The sequence below is a fragment of the Perna viridis genome, chromosome 15 (genome assembly GCF_037379345.1).
Source record: "Perna viridis isolate PV_CMFRI_1.1 ecotype Kerala chromosome 15, ASM3737934v1, whole genome shotgun sequence".
Lineage (NCBI taxonomy): Eukaryota > Metazoa > Mollusca > Bivalvia > Mytilida > Mytilidae > Perna > Perna viridis.
Window position 1 is genome coordinate 12,142,150 of NC_142459.1, and position 22,668 is coordinate 12,164,817.

Sequence of the window (22,668 nt, forward strand, 5' to 3'; positions counted from 1 at the left end):
CATACATTTTGCCCGATTCTTAGACGGAGAAGTACTTAATGATATTCATTTGATAGTAATACTTTTTGAGTTATACAGATTACAGCTATAAGGGAGACAGACGGACAGTCCATGCATTTAAAGTATTAGTTTTCGCACGATGAACAATATACTCAGAAAGCAATATTATAATAGAGCAAAGAATTGTCAAGCAAATCGTTATTTGACACAAACGAGTATATACATGTACACTTTTACATTGAAAATTTATTTGAGAGAATATTTTGGATAGCTGCAACTTCCTTTTGTAGATCATTACTGTAGAACTTATAAAAACTTTTGACTGTAAATAAATACACAAAAATATAACAAAGAGCTGCGCTTAAAGAGCATGATACGCCCGTTGTCCTTTTAACTTGCCCCTATGCTTTACATGAATTTATATGATCAACTAGAAATACTGTGAGCCCTGTCAAATACCCCCCCCCCAAAAAAAAAAAAAAAAAAATATAAAGTAAATAAAAAGTTCACAAAAAAAAAAAAAAAAAATTGGCACTGTCAAGGCTACCTCAAGTTTAACTATGTTTGTTCTCTTGATTTTTCACCCATACTTCACTATCTTGTTTAAAGCACACCTTTCTGACAAGGTTATTAGTCGATCATCATAACAAATGGTCTGTTTTAAACGACTTTTCAACGAATAAAATTTCCGGCTTTTTTATAAAGATTAACACTTCATAACAAGGAAACGTAAAATTGACATTTATACAAATCGGAAGGGAGCTTACTACAATTGATATGAACAATTCACCAAAGTTTTATATAAGTTAATGAAAGTGTTATTGTGCGGAAACTTGAAAATCTCCCTTTTTAAGTATAAAATTCATAACACGGAAACGAAAAATCTGAAAATTATAAAAATCGAAAGGGAGCTTACGTAAATATGAACAATTCACCAAAGTTTCATTAAAGTTGGTGAAAGCGTTTTGAGTTATTGTACGAAGTGTGGACGACGGTACCATTTCGAAACCAAATAGACCGACAATTGTGATATGTTAATAATGCATAAAATGACTTGTACATACATAATATCTACTTGCCATTTTTTTACTAAAACTTTTATAAATCGGCATTCGCGATGAAATAAAACATACTCAAAAATATAAACAAGACACTATTTTGATTTGACAAGACCTTTTGAAGACCTGCATCTAGCAAAGGAAGCGGCAAAGTCAAAGACCGTCCGAAAAACGAAACCCGAATAAACTGAAGACTCACAAGATTGGTCGTGCAACGGCGTCGTTGACTTGCAAAATCAAGCTCTCTGTACTTTTAGACATGATATTTATTCATCCACTTCTCTTGCATGTCCACAAAGAAATACTAATATTAAAAAGTCATTTTGCTCAATTATATTTTTTCTAATGATTTACCAAGTTACACATTTACGGTACGAATTATATTAGGTACGAAATAATAGTTATCTTACCCAATCAAATAACACAGTACAACTCAAGTAAACCAATCAAAATCAATGTTTTATCTACAATTTTGAAATGTATTGTTTACAAAAATGGATGCTTGAGAACCGCCGGGTTTAGAAAACAAGATAAAAATAATTGCTTTTACACTTTCAACCCAATTCAGGTAAAATCAACAGAAAAAAGTAAAATTATGCTAGCATATGGTACAAAATCAAAGCTGATGGCATGGTTTGTTCGGTGGAATTAACATAAGAAAGATTTATGCAGCATGTTCCAACTTGTTTTGATATATATATATGGTCGGTGTTCTATAACTATTACAAGAGGGCAGCCACATCAGAAAATAGCTTTACACATCAAATGCTAGAGGGATTGTTCTTAAGGTGTGACATACATGCATAATACGAGGTCATTTGACTTAACAGTTGAGAGCGAGTTTAATCCCTTAAGTTTTGGGATTCGGTGCTGGAGATATTTTTTTGTTTTGACCACTACCAATATCTCCAGTGCCGAATCCCAAAAGTGATTAGTGTGAGTGAAGCATTGAGTACACTTAGGTTCCCTTTTGCTGTTTTATTTGAATAAAATGGAATTTATGCACTTACTATTTGTGCAAAATTTAATTTTTCGTCTGTGGGAGCCAGCAAAAAATAATTTTATTAGTTAAAAAGTTTCGGGTTCAACAAAGAATGTGATGATACCATAACCTGAAGTATTTTTTTTTAATAAAGTCTGAGGAGTTTTGTTTAGCAGGTGTTTTTACTACATTTCAAAGCATCAGTAAGTTGAAATATAGCATTTGCTTTGCCTCAGAGAAAGTGTCTCAAGTGGTTTATTTAAAAAAAAAAATTGACAAACAACTGTTACTTTATTTTGCTAACAAGGATGTCTGTCATATCTGTCCTACTAGTCATGGAAGAGTTCTTTGCCAGACTTTATTTTGCTAACAAGGATGTCTGTCATATCTGTCCTACTAGTCATGGAAGAGTTCTTTGCCAGCAAGTAATTATTGCCAACAGTTAATTTGCCCTTGCTGTGAAACAAGTTCATGCCCAAAATTTTAAGAAAAATTGTTCAACAGATTACTGGTATTTTACTCTCAAAAATGAGCAATCATACCCTGATTTTGATTTGAGATTAAAGTATTAGTGAGCAGATCAACAAGAATTGCTTTTGCCCTGAAAACCATGAGACCTAATCCCTGACCAGTACATGTATATTTTTCGTAAATCACTAAATGACAGTATGCTCTAATTTTAAGTAACTTACAACATTTGATGCTGACAAATTTCCAAGTGATTATGAGACAGATGAAACCTGAAATGCCCCTGAAGAAACAGAAATTCATACCAACTTTTTGTTATAAGCCCTTTTTGAATATTCTAATAACCTTCCAATATACATGTAGAGGGTTAAAACTTTGGAATTTCATGCTGGTAGCCTAGATATCATTTCTGTTGAACATTTGCTATATGTTCAACTAAATTTTTCCCAAAAGTTAGGTAGCTGATCTTAAAATCAAGTATATTGTACAAAATGTACATGTAACTATGGGTGAGTGGGCTACTGCCAGTTTTTACCCCAGATACAATTTATATGTTCCTGGTTACAGGATTGAACAGCTATTTGTGGTCGTTCATGCATGTACGAATGGATATCTCCACTCCACTCCCAACCATTACATGAATGGCCTTTGTCCGTTCATTGAGTTTGGGAGCTCCAAGATTTGTTCATAATAGTGGGTTATATTGATACACTGTGTTTATGTTTACGCTTCAATACACACGCATTCCTTTGCACATGTATGGGAGCGTGAACGAAGATTTACACATAATCGTCTTCACAACAACAGTGAAGGCGACATAGACGAAGTGATACTTGGCATTGAAAAATACATTAAATAATTAAACAGGAATATAATTATTAAGGAAATACAACAAGAAAGAAAGAAAATTACAACAAGGTTTTTTAATGGGTTCAGTCAGACTCAGTTATAAGTTTCTTTCCCCATGGTGAAAATTACTCTCTGTAAACAAAATTGACCGGTAAAATCATTGTGCATGTAATAAACTATTCTTACGGCTATATTATGCTCTTCAGTTCATTGCCACCCTCTTTTGAACTACACAGCCGCCATATATTGGTTCAAGTTGACTGTCGTCCATGCATGTATGAACGATCTGGCGAAGTTCATGCATGTATGAACTTTCTGGCAACGATATTCTCAGCAAATAAAAAACAGCCATAAGCATCGAGAATCTCATGATTAGAATTACAGTTTAAGAAAGCTTGCTCTTACATGCACATGTAAATGTATAAAAAATCATCATACTGACACTTCAGAAACTTTTGTCAAGGCAAAACACTACATTGCTATCAATTGAAGCTTCAGAAATAGTAAAAATGCAGGCTGGGCAAAATATTAAAACTTATGTATAATTTATTCTATTTTTATACTTATCTTAAAATACTGCGGTGAGCCACCTGTGTGTGATAATTAACTGTACAGGTAAAACCACCAGTAGGTACATGTACCTGTTCAGTTAATTAGTCATTTCCTGTTGCATATTGGATACAGGTGATGCTGGGGTTGGGGTCTTGTTAATTAAAGGCCAATAAGCAATAAATACCTGGCATTGGATGCCAGGTATTTATCAGACTATGCTGCGAGCTGTACTGTACATTGTAAAGTGGATTACATCATTTTTGTATACATTAATGCACCATCATACTCTGTGTTCTAGGATTCCACTTTTCCATCACCCAGGGCAAGAGTAAATTTACAGACTGCCATCACACTGACAGAATTTTTTTTTAACCATAATGCATTATATAACAAATCAAACCCTCTATTTTCATAAAGCCCTTTTAGGACTTCTATACTAAAGCTCCCTTGGCTTACATGTATTACAGAATACTGCTTAAATGTGTAACTTGTACAAGTACCGGCTTTCCCATGTGTACAAACACTTTTTTGCCAAACCTTGTCTTAACTGCCTTGCATTTGAACATTTACGCTTATTACTGACGCTCATCATGTACACTGTACATTGTATCATATTTTGCGAAGACATTTACATTGTAATTGCAGATTTAAACAAATGTTTTACTAGCATGACCTTCAATTTGTCTTGTTATTTTTAACAGCTATTTGTAAAGACGATTGAATATGGAGGTTTAATTGAATTGCAAAACACTTTAGGCCAAAAAATTAGTCTTGTTTTCTGCTTACAGCAAGAAAAAAATAGTAAAGGTATGATTGTACATGCATATGTACATGTAGGTAGCAGGGTCAGATCCAGGCACTTTGAAAAAGGGGTTGCCAGCCGAGGTTCCTCAGAAAAAAGGGGGGTGCTACATGTAGAACATTATTTGCCATTTTTGTCAATTTTCCAGTGAAGTTGGGGGGTGCTAACTTTCTGCATCCCCTCTCTTTTGTACCTGCCACTTGGTAGGGAAATTATTTTAATTTACCAAAACATTTTACCATGAGGTAATGGGGAAAAAGTCCAGACTTTAACAGTGCTTGAGCCAAAATGACCATAAAATTCTTAGGTAGGCAACAAAAAAAATGGGGTAGGTTGGGTAGCAGGAAACATATTATTTTTATGCTTTACATAAAATTTTTCTCGCAATATTTAACTAGATCTTCAAGGGTTTTTTTTTCACAGAGATTGACATTTGTATCTTACTGGTACTAATTTCTTCATTTGCATTACTATTTACAGGATCATCTATCTAGAAACCTACAGAACATGTCTGCCAATGGATCCCTTGATCTAAGTGAACCAAGACTACCCCCAGATTCTCCTGGAAGCTCTGTATCTACCAGATTACTGGTACAATTTTTAACATTTCTGACATAGCATTATTTTCTGTAGTAAAGGGATTTTGTAAATCATTTACAAACTGCTTTGTCTTAGAATCCAGCCAAAAATGTTGAATTGAAATGAAATTAAGTGTCCGTCTATAAGAATCAGGCAGTGGGTGAAACATGGTATGAAAAAATCCACCATTTTGAAAGTTTAAATTAACCATTTGGACCATCAGAATCAAGGAAAAAAGATAAGATTTTCCATAGCACTTTGGTAAATTAAGTTATAATTTCACTGAAATGCACTGAAAATGATCATTTCGAGGGCAGATAACTCTGTCAAAAACCTCATTTTTCATGCCTATTGAAAAATTTCTGAGCATAGTGATGCAGAGGTCAAATGGTGGTCTTTTCAAATAGAGAAGTCATCCTGGGATGAAATTATACTTACACTGAAATACTACACAAAAACAGGTCAACTACCAGAAATTAAATGCACTACCACGAAGAACTAGTGGCTTTCAATAACCTCTAGAGCTTACCTGTTATAGTGTGCAATATTAAAGATGATTATTGGTCTTGTTCAGACCCTTTGAAATCCTTATTATTCTTAATTTAAAGCAGTGAACATCCTTAACAACATCATTACATTATTTTGTCAGAGTGAGAAATAGTAGCTTGCCCACCAAGACAGGGCTGGCTAATTTTAGCAAAAATCTATATAGCCATATACATGTAGTAAATATATTGAAAAATTCTATTCAGGACTGGCTAGTATTTGAGTGAGTTTCCTTTCCAGATTTTGCTTGACCAAAATATACGGGATATACTAAAATGTATAGTACAGAAAGAGACATACAAATGTACCATAACTGTTCACCAACATAGTGGTGTATCACTCTTAGAGTGGCAGTAAATACATGTACTGTGCCTCTTTCGTCTTTTAAGATTTTTAGATTTTTTCAGTATTGAAAGGGGTAGTAAGGCTTACCATTCTTAGTACAAAAGAAAGTAACAAAAAATTTCCTACTGAAAATAGGTCTTTGGTACACCTTGTCGGTGTTCGGTCATTGTACAAAGTACATGTATATCTAACTGAGCATACCCGGTATGACATTCATGTAAATTATGAAATAGGTATCTAATGTAACTCGGCCTGTGTTTCATAAAATATCTATTTAAGTAGCTGTCTTAGTAAGAATCAGGCAAAGTCTGAAAAATGTGATACACCCCAAAAAAGGCTACATATTTTTATTTTTGTAATTAAGTTGTCTTATGGGTCTATATTATGAAATGTGTATTTATTCATTCCAATCTGTCTTCTCTTAGGAGATAATCGTCATTGAAAATCCAATAGATTCTATTGTATTTGAGTGTCATTTACAGAGTTATCTCCCTAAATTTTGAAAATTACAGTGCATTCTATACAATTTTTATCTCCAAGGAACACGGGTTATATGAAGAACTGAATGTAAATTTCTGGTTACTATGGCTATTCAAACAAAATATCAAAAATAAAAATATGTAGACTTTATGAATCACATTTTGCATGATTCTTAGCTGGAGTACTACTTATGATTTTCCTCCAGTTCCAGAGTCCTCAAATCTTCAATTTCAAGTGATTTGATTGGCCAAAATTCAATTAAGAAAGTATTTAAGATAAATCTTAAATTGAGATGCTTTATAAAACCTGACCCTGGAAATTGATAATTAGTGGTTATTTTTAATAACAGGAAATCAAATGAGCTTTGCTTGGTTAAAGTTCAAATCTGCACCATGGTCTCGTATTCATTATACATGTATATAAAGATCAAAACTTTGATGTGGCATTTTTATTTCTTTCTTTTCACTAACCATTTAAGTTCCCATTACTTTACATATTGAAAAAAATAATTTTCAATGTTTCACTGTGAATTCCCTGGACAAATGACATCTTAAAAAGTTGCATACCATTTCGAAGCTTGGGAAATAAAACTTTCAAAATTATTATGCCAATGGTATGGTGATTGTAGAAATTCTTCACAAAATTTATTTCAGTAAAGAATACTGAAAATCCACATTTTAACCTTTTCTGCTAACTGACAGCATGGAGGAAAATTACTCATACACGTACATGTAAATAGTATTCATACACTTTTGTAGTAAATTATAAATATGATTTTAAAGTACACATTCTGAGCTTTATTTTGACTACTTTTGATAAGAATACACACAAATTTAATTATTATGCACATACAGTGCATAGATCAAGGTTCAGTCTGTTTTTGGTACTACATAGTGGGTGGTCATTTGAACATGCAGTGGTAAGTGACACAAAAGCTTGCAATTTTAGTTGTATCATACTGATACATGTATATGACTATTTTAGGATGAGTATGAAGAGTTACTAAAGTATGCTGTAGTTGTGCCAAAATATGATGATAGCAGATTGCCGAAGACATTGACAGATCTACGGGAGTCTTTCCCTCAGACACGACCTGAACCCAGGGAAGAAACTGTTGTTACCATCACCAGGGAAAAGACAACAGGTATTAAAACAGTGCAGCTGGGTGATCATACATGTACATGTACCCCAGTATTTAGAAAAAAAATCTCCATTTTTGTTGGCAACACTATTTACATATACATGTACTTCGATGTTTTTGAGAATTATAGTCAAGGCAACTACATGCATGTATGCTTCTTTTTGCACGATCAGTTATTTGCAAGGCTAGATCCAGACACTTTTAAAAGGAGAAGTGCCAGCTGGGGTTCCTCAGAAAAAGTGGGGTGCTAAGACATTATCATGATTATTTGCTATTTTTTGGCAATTTTACATGAAAATGACAAATTTTTCAAATAATAAAGTGGGGTGCCAACCCCCTGCAACCTCTGGATCTGCCACTGATTTGATCAACACAGAAACATACAAATTAACACTTTTTTTAAAACTCAATACAATATAGCAAATCCCCAAATTTGGTAACCATTAAAATTTCCCTTTATATGATACTTCTGATTTTACCAATTTCAGCTCTCTTCCTCATCACATCATTTCTCTTTTAATGTAAATTTGAACAATTATTGAATTACATGTGAAAAATATCCATACTTATTGCAGATGTGTCGGATTCAAGAGGAAACCCCATTGTTGTCAAGGTAACCAGAGAAACTGGTTTGCCTGATTTTGGAGGACAAAGTCCAATTGGAAGTAAACATGAAGATGAGAAACTGAGAGATGATGATGTTGGTAGTGTTGAAGATTTTCTACCAAGAAATTCTCAGAAAGATTCCAGTTCTGGTATGAATTATTGAGTGTGGATTTTCCAGAGGTTCAATTGTTTTTTAGGCATAGAGATTTGGAGATCCTGTTCAATAAAAAAAAAAGAAAAAACAACTTTGAATTTCCTTAAAAAAATAAACTAAAAATTTGACAATTCAGGTCCATGTTTCATAAAAAAATCTCAAGTTGATAATATCCTCAAGTCTTCAATTTCAAGTGATCTGATTGGTTGAAACATGAGTAGAGGAAGGAATGAGGGAAATTTCAGTTTGAGATGTTTTATGAAACTGGACCTAGAACACTTAAGATTTAATTTTTAAGGAAAAAACTCAAGGAGGGAGCATTGAAAACTCTCAATTAGAACTTTTTTATGAAACTCAGATCCAAAGCATCAAAAGTCTGAGGTTTACCCTAGTGAAAATTCAAAGTTCTTCATAAACATCTGATAAATCAATGGTTCAAATTAGTGGTGGTTCGAAGTCCGGTACTCTCAAATTCTGACCTAGGGCCTTTGAATTTTCATTTTCTTAGGCCAGGCACGTTTAACCATGTTCATTAATACTGTATTAAAGAAGAAACTTCAAGTGGACCATTGATTTTAAGAAAAATCATAAGTGTAAAAGTTTAACCTGATTTTCTTCTGCCTTAAACATAATTCCGCTTTATATATATAACAAGGTAAAAGCTAATCAATAGTTCTGTATTTAATTCAGGAAGCCAAAGGATGCAGAAGTTTTCAGCACCTAAATTTCTGTCCCATGTGACAGAGGGTTTAGACAAAGAGACAAGTCACATGTCACATGCCTCACAGAGAACAGTAGAGTTAGAAGAAACAGACTATACTTTTACTGCCACTGTGGATCAAGATGTCACAAAGATGGAGAACTTGATGGACCAATGGTGTTTGGATCTGAAACGCAATGTTATGGTAGGGTTTGTCGGTATTCAATTCGTACCCTATATGAGGTTAATTTTCATTGGTTCAAATATTTACTTCATTATCAAAGTTAGCGAGACAAACATTTGGTAAATTTAAGTGCATTTGTGCATGTACATAAAACTTAACATATAAAAAATGGGACCACTAACATTTCACACCCTTCTTCTTAGAACAATCACAAAACTTGCCACCTACCTAAAAACAGATTAAAAAGGATGTAGTCTGCATTTAGTTTGACAGGGGATAAGTTCAAGTTATTGCACCCCAGCTAAAAAAATTGAGGTCAGGTAAGTTTTAATCTCTCTGTCTTTCCACATAATTTGGAAGTTGCTAAATAGATCAAAAACTGAATTACAACTTAAGTTTCCAAATATAATGTAGATCTTCAGATAAATTTTGACCTTTATACAAAATTATTTTCAATTTGCTGTTGAGAGCTACATTGTAGCATGATAAAAATCCAGCTCAGCGTGACAAACTATTTCAAAGGAAGATGAAATGTTCTCATCCTGAAATGCTTGAAATATTTACCATAGGACATAACCCTCCCTCCCCCCCCCCCAAATCAATCAAACAAAACTGCTTTTCCCTACCAACCTTCGTCACTCCTTTAACTCAATGTTTCTATTTATCATCATTTCAGGCTGAATTTAGTCAAGCGAAGATTAAGATTGTTGAACAAGGGAGACAACAAATGATAAAGGAAAGAGAAAAGTAAGAAATGTTATCATAGAATAAATCAAATGCATTGTTAACTACTAAAATTAAATTTTTGTAAGATGAGAATTTTTTTAGAAATTTCCTACTTGGCCCTTGGTCGCTCTATATATATAATTGTGAATTTTTGTCCCCTGCCATGCTTCGCAAGGGGACATGGAAATGTTGTGCCTCCATTCTGGTTTTCCACTTTTTTTTTCTGTAATGCTCCTACCAAATAAGTTTTTTTGTATGTAGCCTTATTATGCAGAGTTAAGTTCAACTTTGGTTATGGTTGAATGATTTTTACAGCAGTTACAACCCTTGGACTTAGAAAATTTCTGTGTATTTAAAGTTTGAAATGTATATTTTTATGCAGGGGACATTGCAACACTGTTTAATTTTCCTGTTGTTCTACATACAACGTAAGTGTTTAAAGAAAACAATGAAACAATGAAATGGACCCATAAATTTTAAAGAAAGTTTTTTTTTAGGTTGCTGGAGTATATAGAGGCAACTATTTCCCTGTACTTGTGTATAATGTTGTTTAGGGGTTGACTGCAGCCTGCTCAGTGTTGTGATGGCTTCCTCATCATTCATTGAAGAACCATGGGGTAGCCTTGAGCTGACATTTATGACTGGGTGGTTGTCGCTTTGATATATTCACCATGTCAATTCTTGTTAAATTTCATTACATCATGTAAAAAAAAACTTTAACATTTGTTTTTACTGTCAGGTATGCAGCAGAAAAGAACCAGATACAGAACGAGATGGAGAGTTTAAAGGAGTTATTACATACATACGAGCAATCTATACATAGAAAGGACCAGGTCATCTCTAACCTGACACACGCCATGCAGAAACAGAGAGAGAAAATTGACATGCTGAAAAAGTTCAGTGAATGGAAACTTAAACATATAGACAGAAAGAGAGAGGTAAAAAAAATCTTTCAGTGCCCAACTCATGGGAAAACTTGAAATTACTGTAAACGTATTAATTTTTGTGGTTGATTATTTTCGCAGATTCTGTCAAGTGAACATATTTGCAGATTCTATAAATGATAAGCCTTATATAGTGTTAGAAAGCAGATTTGAAAGCAGTTTTGCTGGTACTGTTTTTCATGTTTTTATACTCGCTGCGAAAAGAGCGAAAATGAGTACACCCTGAAAATTTATACTTTTACAGTAGGTTATTGCGACAGGAGTGCATTATTTGCCATACAAATTATACCTCCACCATCAAGGATCTAAAACCCTCAGTGACAAGCCAGCAACAAACTGATTCTGCTAAATAATTTATCCTTTAAACAAGTCAATTAACTTGCTATTCAAGTCGACTACATGCTAAGTAGGCCATCCAGCCAGTATTATTATAAAATAGAAAATCTCAGACATTCAAGGGTTCAACATAAACAGGATAAAATAAAGTGGAAATCCTATGTCATAAGATCTTAACAGGGCAACTTGGCTTCTTTCATTCTTTGCACAAATCATGGAGATTTTCACACTGAAAAAATGAACGAATGTTGGGTACATGATAACAAGATTTACCATAAGACTCTTGAAGGAACTTTATTTCTTCTTTTTTTTTCAGATATTTGCCAGCAAATTGGCTGCCCGCCATTATGAGAGACGACTTTCACAGAAAGTTTGGGATTCTTGGCATTCTGTAATTGTTGACAAATGGCGTAGTCGTGTGGAGAAAGCTTGCCAGGCCAAAGCTCAAGAAGTCTGCATAAACCTTACAAATGATTATGAATCTAGAATACAATCAGTAAGTCTCTACAACTAGTTTTGGATGGAAAGAAAAATTATTCCTCAGCTTTGAAAAATAATATTTTGCTCATAATTTATTTAATGATAATTGGATACTTAACACATTTACTTTCTGCATGCAGATTTTTGACCGATAGTTCTTGGGTATCATTTTTAATTTTTTGATCCCTGATTAGCTATTTTAACTAAAGCAACACTGTGAATGTGCCATGTTTGCATCTGTTTGTCATATAGATATTAGACAAAACACTCTCCTTTGAGTCTATTGGTCTGATTAAGCAGAAATTTTGTAAGGTTGTTTGACAAAATGAAAACTTCAACATCTCACATTGTCATTTTGAGTGAACTAATTTTATATTTATGACCAGGTAGCACAATTGTTTCTGTGTACTGGTAAGTTTTTGTAAGAATCAGGCAAAATGGGAAAAAAAACCAGAAACATGCATGTCAAAAACCCACAGATCTGAAAATATGATTTTCACTCAAGGATGCTTTCTCTATTTGAAAAGATTGTTATTTGGTTTTGAATTTGCACAGAAAATTATAAAAAAAAGGTTTTAGACAGAATTATATGTCCTTTATATGTTTATTTTCAGCGCATTTCAATGAAATTATAATCAATTTTCCATATTGATATGGAAGTTCATCTTTTTTCATTGATTCTGACAGTGCAAATAGTAAAATTAAAACTTTTCATACCATGTTTCACCCACTGCCTGATTCTTACAGAGACTGACACTAAATACAGGGTGGGATGAGGGTTGGTCAGTTTTAAACAGTCATAAGGTAATTTGTACTATACATCTAATTGCACAGTACCTGGATAATACTCTACTTCCGACTATAATTGTGATATATTTTACCCCCCCATTCAACATGTAGGTGGTATATTGGGGTCACCTTGTCTATCTTATGTCATTCTGTCCCCATAAAATTAGGCTTTCATTCCAAAAATCAATTTTGAATTTGGTATGTAGCTTTATAAAGATATAGCATACTTTGTATTAGTAATTTTAGTTGCTGCCTGATATCACCTTGTACAAGTAGGGGTATACCTAGCACAATAATGCCTGCAACTTTATTTACTGTAAAAGTATTAATTTTTATGGATCCTGTAAAGTAAACATATTCACGGGTATCAATTTTTGCTGTTTCAAAAATATGATTAACGTTATATAGTGTTAAAAATAAATTTCGCATTTACTTTTTTTTGCGTTTTTCTGTCTACCGCAAAAATCAGTACACCGCAAAAATTAGTATGTTTACACTATACCTGGAACAATATATATTTTTTTTAAAATCCGTAAAAATTCAAGAAAGGAATAAACACAATTAAGGTGGTAGAACTAGGGTAAGGGGCACAACTCTTACAAGTCATTGGAATGTTTGTATTCACCAATTTACATCAATCTCATGGAAGCATCAAAGTAACTTTGACTGATTTCATTCTGTTTCAAAGGAAAGCTTGATAGGCTTTGGTGAAATTGAATATGATACAAACATATCACTGATTTCAAGAGTTATGTCCCTTTCTACTTTCTTAAACTGTTATTTATTCTGACAGTTAACAGAAGCGTTAGAATCTTCAAGAGCAGAGGTATCCAAGTTACAGCAGGAGCGAGAACGATATGAGGAAACGATGAAGAAAGCATTCATGCGTGGTGTGTGTGCACTCAACCTTGAAGCTATGACCATGTTCCAATCACAAGAAGAAGGAAGACCCGAGCCAGGTAGGTACCACAGTTATATTTACCTTCAATACAGATTCTCGAAATTTTCCTCAAATTTTGTCTACAATTTATGCACAGTGGATTTTGAGTCTCTTCATAGTACCCATGTTAAAAAACACAAAATTCAGTATTTACAAATCATTTCAAGAAAAACTGATCAAGACTACCAGTTGCCTTAGTAACATAAGCAGGTTTATTATAAGATTTTTTTTAACTTTAGGTAGCCACAAAATTAGAATAAATGTTCTCTAATTCTATGTATACTTTCCAAACTAAAAAATTATAGCAATTTTACTTGCTGAAGGAAAAGACCAACATAAAAATATTTTTGCCTAAAAAAATCACTATGGGTTACAGGAAATGTAAAATTCTGACCATCAATTTTATTAAATGGTAATAAATATGTAATTTCGTATTGGCCCTGTTATAGGTTTGAGGTCTGTCATATTGGTTGAGGCGGTTGTATTGGTCCCGAGTCATCGCCAAGGGCCAATACGGCTGTTGATTTGATAATTCTTCTTTTTGTAGCCGGAATTTACTTGTTCCAATTCTTTTTTATCCTAATTTTACAATTTTTTTTGTTTGCTTCGTGAAATCATGTTTGCCATTCAAAAGTTTGGTAAAGAGCAACAACTAGGATCTCTGATAGTATTGAAAGAATTGACCTCAAGTTTAATCTTTAATGTTACAACAAGAGTTTTGATTTTAAGTTTTATTTCTGATTTCAGGTCAGGGTCCTGTTTCGGCAGATTTATCTGATAACCTAAGTAGTAGTATACCAGAAAAGGACTACAGTGCACCTAAAACCATACCCCAGGAACCTATCTACACAATTGACCCCCGGCATGACCTGGCCCCACCAAAGGTCATAACAAGTCAGGGAGCGAGACCCTCATCAGCTTCCAGTGTTAGATCAAAAGCATCAGTAAATATCTTTAGTTTATTGTCCATCAACATATTTTAGGGGAACAGGGATCTGTTTGAAATTCTAATTTCATAGGGCAAAGGTCATCTAGTAAAAACAACAAAAGGTCAAAATACCAGAAAAAAATTAAACTGCATAGTAAATCACATGATTTAATATTGTAATGGTACTATTGTTCATCGGGTACCAATTTTTTTTGTTTTCTTTGGTGAGCCAGACCATGAAATTTGGTTCCTAATGAAAAGAAGATTTCCATTGACGTGTACACTGAAAACCTCAAAACCATGAATCAAAGAATCCACGAACCTGTTATCTTCCTCATCCATGACAATTGATATCCACGAATTAAAGTTCTTTCATACTAGGTTATTCTTAAATTTAACGTACTGTTTTCATTTATTTCATCAAATTTTTGGGGCCATTTTCAATTCTTTATGAGGATTTTATCCCATGACTCCAACCTAAATGATGCCTTTAGAAGTCAGTTTTTGTTCTGTTCATATAACTATCTTTGTTACCATTCTGGTAAAAAATTACATATCTTTGTATTAAGGTTAACATAAAAAAGTACAAATGTTTGTCCCATATGGTCTTTTTTTTAATCTTAAAACTGAAAAGTTCAAAGATTTGATCATTAATTTCATGTCATTTCTATTAATAAGGCTTATCCTGTTTTTCTTTGTTAAGTACCTCTCCAACTAAGAATCATGCAAAATGTGATTCATGAGTGAAAAGCCTACATATTTTTTTTGGATATATATTGTTTGAATTGTCATAGTAAACAGAAATTAACATTCGATTGATCACAAAACTTGTGTTTTTAGGAGATAAAAAGTCAATAGAATGCACTGAAGATTTCAAAATTAAGGGAGATAACTGTAAATGACACTCAAATACAATAGAATCTATTGGATTTTCAATGTTCATTATCTCTTAAGAGCAGGCAGATTTGAATGAAGAATTACATATTTCATAATATCGACCTATAAAACAACTTAATTACAAAAATAAAAATAAGTAGCCTTTTTTGGGGTGTAACACATTTTTCAGATTTTGTATGAGTTATACAAAGACAGCTACCTTAAAGTAAGCATAGAAGGATTGTGTAAAATTGTCTTCTTGTTGCTTTTATCAATGAATGTCATAAAAACAATCCAGCTGGAGAAACTGATTCCCATGCATTTTACTTGTTGATTACCTCTAATATAAATTTAAATGATTCCTTATTGATTTGGTGATTATAGATGGCCAGTAAAACCAGTACAGTGTCATCAAGTAAAGGCAAAATTATGACAGCTAAAATCACAGCAAAGACTGATACAGGGAGGGGCGGAATTGGCAGAAATCCCACAGTTGATCCTCCCATGAGTTCTGTCATTGTTGAGAGGCATCCACCAGTTAATAAAGTAAGTATAAAAAGGTGCACTAGGCATAGGTTGGTTGACAGTAATTATATTTTCACCCTTGCTTTTACTCAGTGATTTTGTTACCCTTTTATTGCAGCTGAATATCGGTTGCTTCCCCTGCAGACTTTCCACAAAATGTTGAAAAATATTTTTTCCCAAAGGGAGGAAACTTCCCAATTGTCAGGCATAATTTTTTGAAAACCAGGTAAAGATGTCAGTGAAATGTTCTTTGCAATGTGATTTTTCAGCCCAGTACTTTGTTCACTGGTGGAAAATGTTTTTTTTCTGGCAAGTCGTAACCTAATGAATATGTTGAATTTTGTGCATTATACCCTGAAAACCTCTACAATTCAAAATTTCTAGATTCATGTCTACCTCTTTGTGACATTTCAAAGTATGTTTTACTATTTTTTACAGGAAACGATAGGTCAGGCTACAGCTGGTCGACATCCTCGTCAGACATCAACAATAGACAAATACCCCCAGACGGGAATATTACATCGTAGAATAGCAGGACAATCGGGCTCCGTGACAATAGCTCCTAATGTACAAACTGTTAAAGTTGTAGAATAATGCATGTTCATTTTGTTGCATTTATGGTTTTTAATTTAATATTAGATGGTGTTATTTATGTAAGAGATTTTCCAGACCATATTTTGACAATCTCAGAGACAACTCCCCTCTTCATACCTAATGAACACTTTTGAAGAAACTTATATGTGCCATGAGGTTACATTCTTATGTGTTAGAAAGAGGGAATGATATAGAATGTAGAGGATAGCAAACACCAGCAAAATAAATGAATTACTGGTGTGTTTGTATGAAGATGTTCAATTTTGATCAATGATGTCCAAGTCAAAAGGCATCAAAATTATTTTTAAAAGTTTTATCAGATGGAACAAAAGTAAAGGATATTTTGAATATCTATTATATACTTAAGTCTTAATTAAGAGGGTATGAATATCAGCTGCATTTACGGTATGTGATAATTCTCAGTGTTGCACCGGCAGATCCAGGGGTACTGAAAATTGTTAAAATGGGGGGATAGGTCAAAGCTATCATTTGCTCATTCTTGTCAAAATCTTGAACAAATTAAAGAATTCTTTTAAAATAAATATAGAGGAGGTTGAACTGCCAGAACCTGAATCTGCCTCTCTGTTGAACATGTCTATCTTGAAAATTACTTTTTTTATAGTCATGGAATATCAGTGATCACAAATTTTGTGGACACAACAGAAAATTGTTGATTTTGTGGAAAATGTATCGAAAACTATCGACTTCTAAAAAATTGGTACCGCATGAATAAGTTGAAAGTATTTTCACAAATTAAATCTTGTAACAAGATTGCTATTTTATACTGTGATAAAATAATTTGTTTTACATGGGGAGTATTTATAACTTAATAATTTTCAATTTATGAATATTCCCAGTTTTAGTCTTATATTTTAACAAATGTTTGTAATGGATCATTCACTTTCTATGGAATCCCTATGTGTTAAACTGGTTAAAAAGAGGGACACAATAGACAGTAAACCAGTAACTTTTGTAAATGGATCCCTGTCTCATATTTGCTCTTAAAGAACTAGTTTTACCTTAGGCACTATGATGAATATGAATGTTCTCTGTATCATTAATATGTGCTCTTTCATATTTAAGAAAATAAATATCAGATTTAAGCAGTGTTTTGTGTGTTCCCCATTTTCTTTTGGATTTATTCCACATTCAGCAGTTGAAGGTACCTATAATACATCTGTTCGCTATTGCTAGGGCCGTTTGTCCCTCTGTCAACATGACGTATTGTTACTCAGGTGTTTTGAGGGATAATATTTTTTGGCAATCTTTAGGTTATCAGTTTTAAGGTAGATCATATCTATTACAAGGAGCGTTGTTTACTGCCATCAAGCAAAATCTTACATATATATTACATGTAATTATAGTGTTTGAAATGATGTAACAAATACATATATTTAAATTATTTGAAATGATTTTTAGAAATAAAATCTGGAATGGTAAAATTAAGAAGTAGATCGCGGAAACTCCATTTTATCACTGTTTTAACACGGATTGGCCATTTACATGTAAACATGATAAATGGCCAGCCTGTGGTAAAGCAATGATAAAATAATGTTTTGCGCCGATAAATCTCAATATTTTTAACATTTCATGGCTGCTGGTGATCCACCCTTTTACGCGTTCAAGAAATGATAACCAGTTAAGAAAACACCCTGACCATCTGAATGTAACAACATACTACAACGCAGGTAAACCTCCCTGCCACACAATTCAACGTTTTTACTATAATATACGCGATATTCTTTTTCAGTCACAGGCGAAAATATTAGATACATCTTTCACAAAAGATTTCATCCTTATCCGAGTGTTCAAAACAGTAAATATTACACTTAAAAATGAACACGTGCCTATTTTCCGTCCGCGACTCATTTAAATCCAAATTATAGCTCAAGCCCTTTTTTGTATTCATTATCTTCGAAGAATAGTTGACGCTCAATTTGCGTATCCGTAGATTCCCGTTAAAACTTGACGTCATAGATTTCGAGCGACTTCCGTCAACATGTCAAACAGTGGCGACGGCAGAAAACCAGAACGACGATGGTATGATCAACTATATCATTCACTTCATCTTCTTACTTGTGATAACCTCCGGAATATTAGGTATGTCAATCACAACATAATGATGCTGGGGATACTTTACTTTTTCTTAATTATGTTTAGAGTTTGTAGTGTACGTGGCACTAACATCAATGAATATGTAAATTTGTTATTTCATGGGTCAGTCGAAAGCAGCCTCAGAATGAATATGGGAATTGTCCTACCGTTCAATGAAGGCATTTAGTGTAAATTGTTACTCCCCTTACATTTAAAAAAAATGAAATTTTCGTTACGAGGTCTATGACTGATATCCCTTTGATATGCAAAATGTTTACATAAATAGTATCATCATATTGTTTTTAATAGTTTCGGGAAAGCCTCTCCGACGATTCTATGACCAGTCGTCTACACCAAAAACTGAAAATGTTGTTCAAAAACTGAAAAACTACGAAGAAGAGATCAACGACTTGAAAGGCTATGTAACTGTTTTGTATTCTATGGAAAATGATACAAGTATCGATCGTCCGTCAACCGAATCAACGATAACCGAGAAGAAGAGGAAGCGACGATATGCATACGAAGACACGGCAGAATGGGACTATGATCTTGAAGAATTTGATTATGAAGGGGAAAGTGTAAGATTCGAACAACCATACTTTACATCTTTTATTTTGCAACACCTCAAATTGTTGACTTCGGTTGAAATTCATTGTTGAAATTATGAAAACAAGTTGTCTTCCTGTTTCATGGTTGAATAACATACAAAGTCATTAACGGGTAGGGTACGTATTCATTGATAGCATTACCAATAATGGCAGCTCTGTGCATGTGATAATACGCAATTAAGACTGCTCAGTGCATGCGATATCATGTTTTATGGAACACTTTAAAGAGATGTTGACCGAGGCGTATTGCCGAGGTTGATATTCCCTTTCAGTGTTCCACAAAACTTGGTATTGCATGCACCAAGCTGACATAATTGTTTTCTTACATTTCTCTGTAGACATTTGAAGAATTAGTTTCTCTTCATCACGATTTAAAACAAAAATATTTTGGTATAAATTTAATTTGGTCGAGTGATGTTTAAACATTTTTTTGTATGTATCTGGTTTTGGATGTCCCCTTTTAAAAGTGAGCAAATTTAAGCAAATACCTAGGTATATTTGAACAATTGGTATTCACTATGATAATTTTGCTAAAAAAACACTTTTATCTCGAATGTAAACAGCTGACGTCTGTCTTGCATTATCACTTGCAAGCAAAAAGTCAAGTATGCAATACCATAAAACAAGGGCATGTCCGAAATACATTGTTTAAATGAAAACTACAAAATACATGAGCTACATATAACAAGTACTTTAAGGAGATTTATCTTCTCCATTCTAAAGTTCAAAGAGGTATTACACCCACAGAATTCAGTGGATTCATTCCTGGTAATAAACACAATAACATACCACGCCTACTAAGATTTTTACAATTCAGTGCAGTAGTTTCCGAGGCGTTGCATGCACTTACATAAATAAAACGGACAGACAGGTAAAAAATAAAACATATCTCCCTACCAAATTGTGGGAAACGTTATTAAAAAAACGTTCCAAAGGCAATTAGCGCGGGTCAAGGATATGATACTGATGTTTGGGGTTGGTACCCCCTCTTTTTGTTGCATTTGTTGATTTTGTTTGATTTTGAATTTAAGATGGACTTCATCTTTTCATACATTTTAGCATCGGTCTCTGGACCCTGTGTTTAATGGTAGAACATATGACTTGACGGTCATAAACTACCATTGGTATTCCATTGTTCTCTGATTTTTCCTTTCAGAATCATAAGAGACGACCGCATGACGTGCTTTGCTTTAGCTCAGCTATTCATTTACTTTCTAATGCATTTCATATACATATATAATGATTTTCAGGGAAAGGTCTAAGCAGATATTTTGAAAAAGGGTGAGTTTACAGGAAAGAAGATTCCAGGCTATATTTTTTTTTAAATTTTGCCCAAACTTTGCACTTACCAACAACAGGGAGGTTCCAAGCCCCAGATCCACTTCTGGACCTTTAGATCCCACCTCTGGATTCGTCATTGAAATATTTTGTTTGAAAATACATGTAGCTTTCTCATATACTTATAGGAAGATGCAATGATCAAATATGTGACGATGCATTGGAAAGCAGTGGCGACTAAAGTATTTTTTGGCTTCGTCTTATTGTGTTTTGGGGGATTCTGTTGTTACACGTGGTGTCAAGGCTTCTGTACAGCGGTGAAAGTCGGAATCTGTTACCTGTGTGGAGAGACATGTATCGGTAAATGCTGTAGAAAGTGTGGATGTATCAGAGAGGATAAAGGTATTTCCTATGTGATTAAAATTAAAGAAAAAAGGGGGACCTCACGATCCACAAAATAATAGTTGCTCTAGGCTATGATTTGTTCATTTTGTCCACATTTTACGCGAAATAATCAAAATTGTTTAAGCTGTCACTTTTATACGTAACGAAAGCCATACTGTAAGTTTTGCCCGTTTGAAATAAATATACATTACTCTACCCCACAGAAGGGATTTGTAAATATACAAGTACATCTACTTATGTAATACAGATGCAGTTATTTCAGATAAATTTTGCAAAAACTCGTGATGGCCATTATAGAAAACGATCTGTAGTATGCATGAAACCATTATTAATCAAACTTATTATATGGTCGCATCAAACACAATTAACTGTTCCTAATCGGATGTCTGTTACACGTACTAAACAAAACTCAACCAACTGAAAACCAGTTTAGCGCATTTTTGAAATGTCATGTACACAAGTACTGCAATTGTGAGATTTGTAGTTTAAGGGGGGTAGACCTAGGATAAAGGACATAACTCTTGAAATCAGTGAAGTTTGTATCACATTCAAGTTCACCAAAGCCAATCAAGCTTTTATTTGAATAGAATGAAATCAGTCCAAGTTACTTTGTTACTTACATGAGATTAATGTAAAGGATACAAACTACTAATTCAGATTCCCATTACTCTCTATGTTAATTTGCTCATTTTCAGGGGATCCGCAATAGCTTACCTTAAGTTTAACCTAACCAAAACTATATATCACCTGAAACATAAACATGTACTGCTATGTCACTCAACATTTCACAAATGGTTTACAACCTTGCAGTACAGCACTGACACTCGGAACTCATCTACCCGAAGAATAGCCTGGAGAATACAAAAATTCTTTATTTAGACCATCTTTATTTATAGTTCTACCAAATTATTTTATTTAAGTTTGAGGCAGCATACTTTGGGCTCAAAATTATCAGAATAAAATTCTCTTTTGGAAAAAAAAGTTAATTCATTTAAAAATATTGTCAACTTCGTTTTATAATGGCATGCCAAAGGGACTATTTTGTACCTTGGCGTAGGACTTTTTCCCGTACGTTCCAAATTGATGATTCGATTGATGGTCTGTAATCTAAAATGCTGAGTACAAATGTACCAATGATTTGTAAGAGTCGTGTCCCTTACCAAAAGTCTACCTCCTTAATCTGTGTACGTCATAAAGTTTTTTTTTTATTTTCAGGATACCAGCGAATGAAGGCTTTGTTTGCTATGATGGGGATGACTTTAGATTATGATACGTATAACCAAATAAGAGACACTATCAGCGAAACTTGTAAAGGGTTTGGCCAGAATCTTGACGATATACCGATTCTTCAAAGATAATAAAACTCACTATATAGATATGATAGCATTCTTTCCCCCATGGAATGACCATCGAAGCTACTCACATCCCCCCTCCACCCCCCCCCCCAAAAAAAAAAAATAACACAAGAAAAAAAAACAAAAAAAAACAATCAAAATATTTAAAAATAGAAAAAAAATATGTCTTGGTTTGGAGAATAGCTAGGTGTTTCATATTGATGTGTAGTGGATTTTGAGTTTTACCTCCAATTTGCGACTTAGCGTCAAGTAGCTGTTTTAATTTAAAGAAGAAAAAAAAAACAACCGCAAACCTTAAGCAGCATACATTGTACACGAAGTTAATATTCTACGGTGTTGGATGT

At 33.6% G+C, this 22,668-nt stretch overlaps 2 protein-coding genes across 2 annotated transcripts; both read left to right on the plus strand.

Moving 5' to 3' along the window:
• The first annotated feature begins 1,544 nt into the window (after nt 1-1,544).
• Nucleotides 1,545-17,687, plus strand: LOC148596952 (centrosomal protein POC5-like). The gene is made up of 12 exons (XM_088562981.1): nt 1,545-1,626; nt 5,192-5,302; nt 7,646-7,805; nt 8,378-8,557; nt 9,253-9,467; nt 10,123-10,193; nt 10,912-11,110; nt 11,769-11,948; nt 13,515-13,680; nt 14,409-14,605; nt 15,850-16,011; nt 16,429-17,687. Exons 2-12 carry the CDS (start codon nt 5,219-5,221, stop codon nt 16,582-16,584), a joined length of 1,770 nt encoding a protein of 589 aa, XP_088419107.1. The 5' UTR covers nt 1,545-1,626; nt 5,192-5,218; the 3' UTR covers nt 16,585-17,687.
• Nucleotides 17,688-18,574: 887 nt separating this feature from the next.
• Nucleotides 18,575-22,345, plus strand: LOC148596953 (uncharacterized). Its single transcript, XM_088563077.1, has 4 exons — nt 18,575-18,684; nt 18,988-19,256; nt 20,753-20,966; nt 22,185-22,345. The coding sequence occupies exons 1-4, from the start codon at nt 18,627-18,629 to the stop codon at nt 22,325-22,327; spliced, it is 684 nt and encodes a 227-aa protein (XP_088419203.1). The 5' UTR covers nt 18,575-18,626; the 3' UTR covers nt 22,328-22,345.
• Nucleotides 22,346-22,668: the final 323 nt, after the last annotated feature.

Bases quoted from the DNA above. Each gene is read 5' to 3' on its own strand.
- LOC148596952 (XM_088562981.1), top strand. From the start codon at position 5,219: ATGTCTGCCAATGGATCCCTTGATCTAAGTGAACCAAGACTACCCCCA. The intron at 11,949-13,514 runs GTAAGTCTCTAC...TTATTCTGACAG, and splicing joins ATGAATCTAGAATACAATCA to TTAACAGAAGCGTTAGAATC. The intron at 16,012-16,428 runs GTAAGTATAAAA...TATTTTTTACAG, and splicing joins GGCATCCACCAGTTAATAAA to GAAACGATAGGTCAGGCTAC.
- LOC148596953 (XM_088563077.1), top strand. From the start codon at position 18,627: ATGATCAACTATATCATTCACTTCATCTTCTTACTTGTGATAACCTCC. The intron at 19,257-20,752 runs GTAAGATTCGAA...ATATACTTATAG, and splicing joins TTGATTATGAAGGGGAAAGT to GAAGATGCAATGATCAAATA. The intron at 20,967-22,184 runs GTATTTCCTATG...TTTTATTTTCAG, and splicing joins ATGTATCAGAGAGGATAAAG to GATACCAGCGAATGAAGGCT.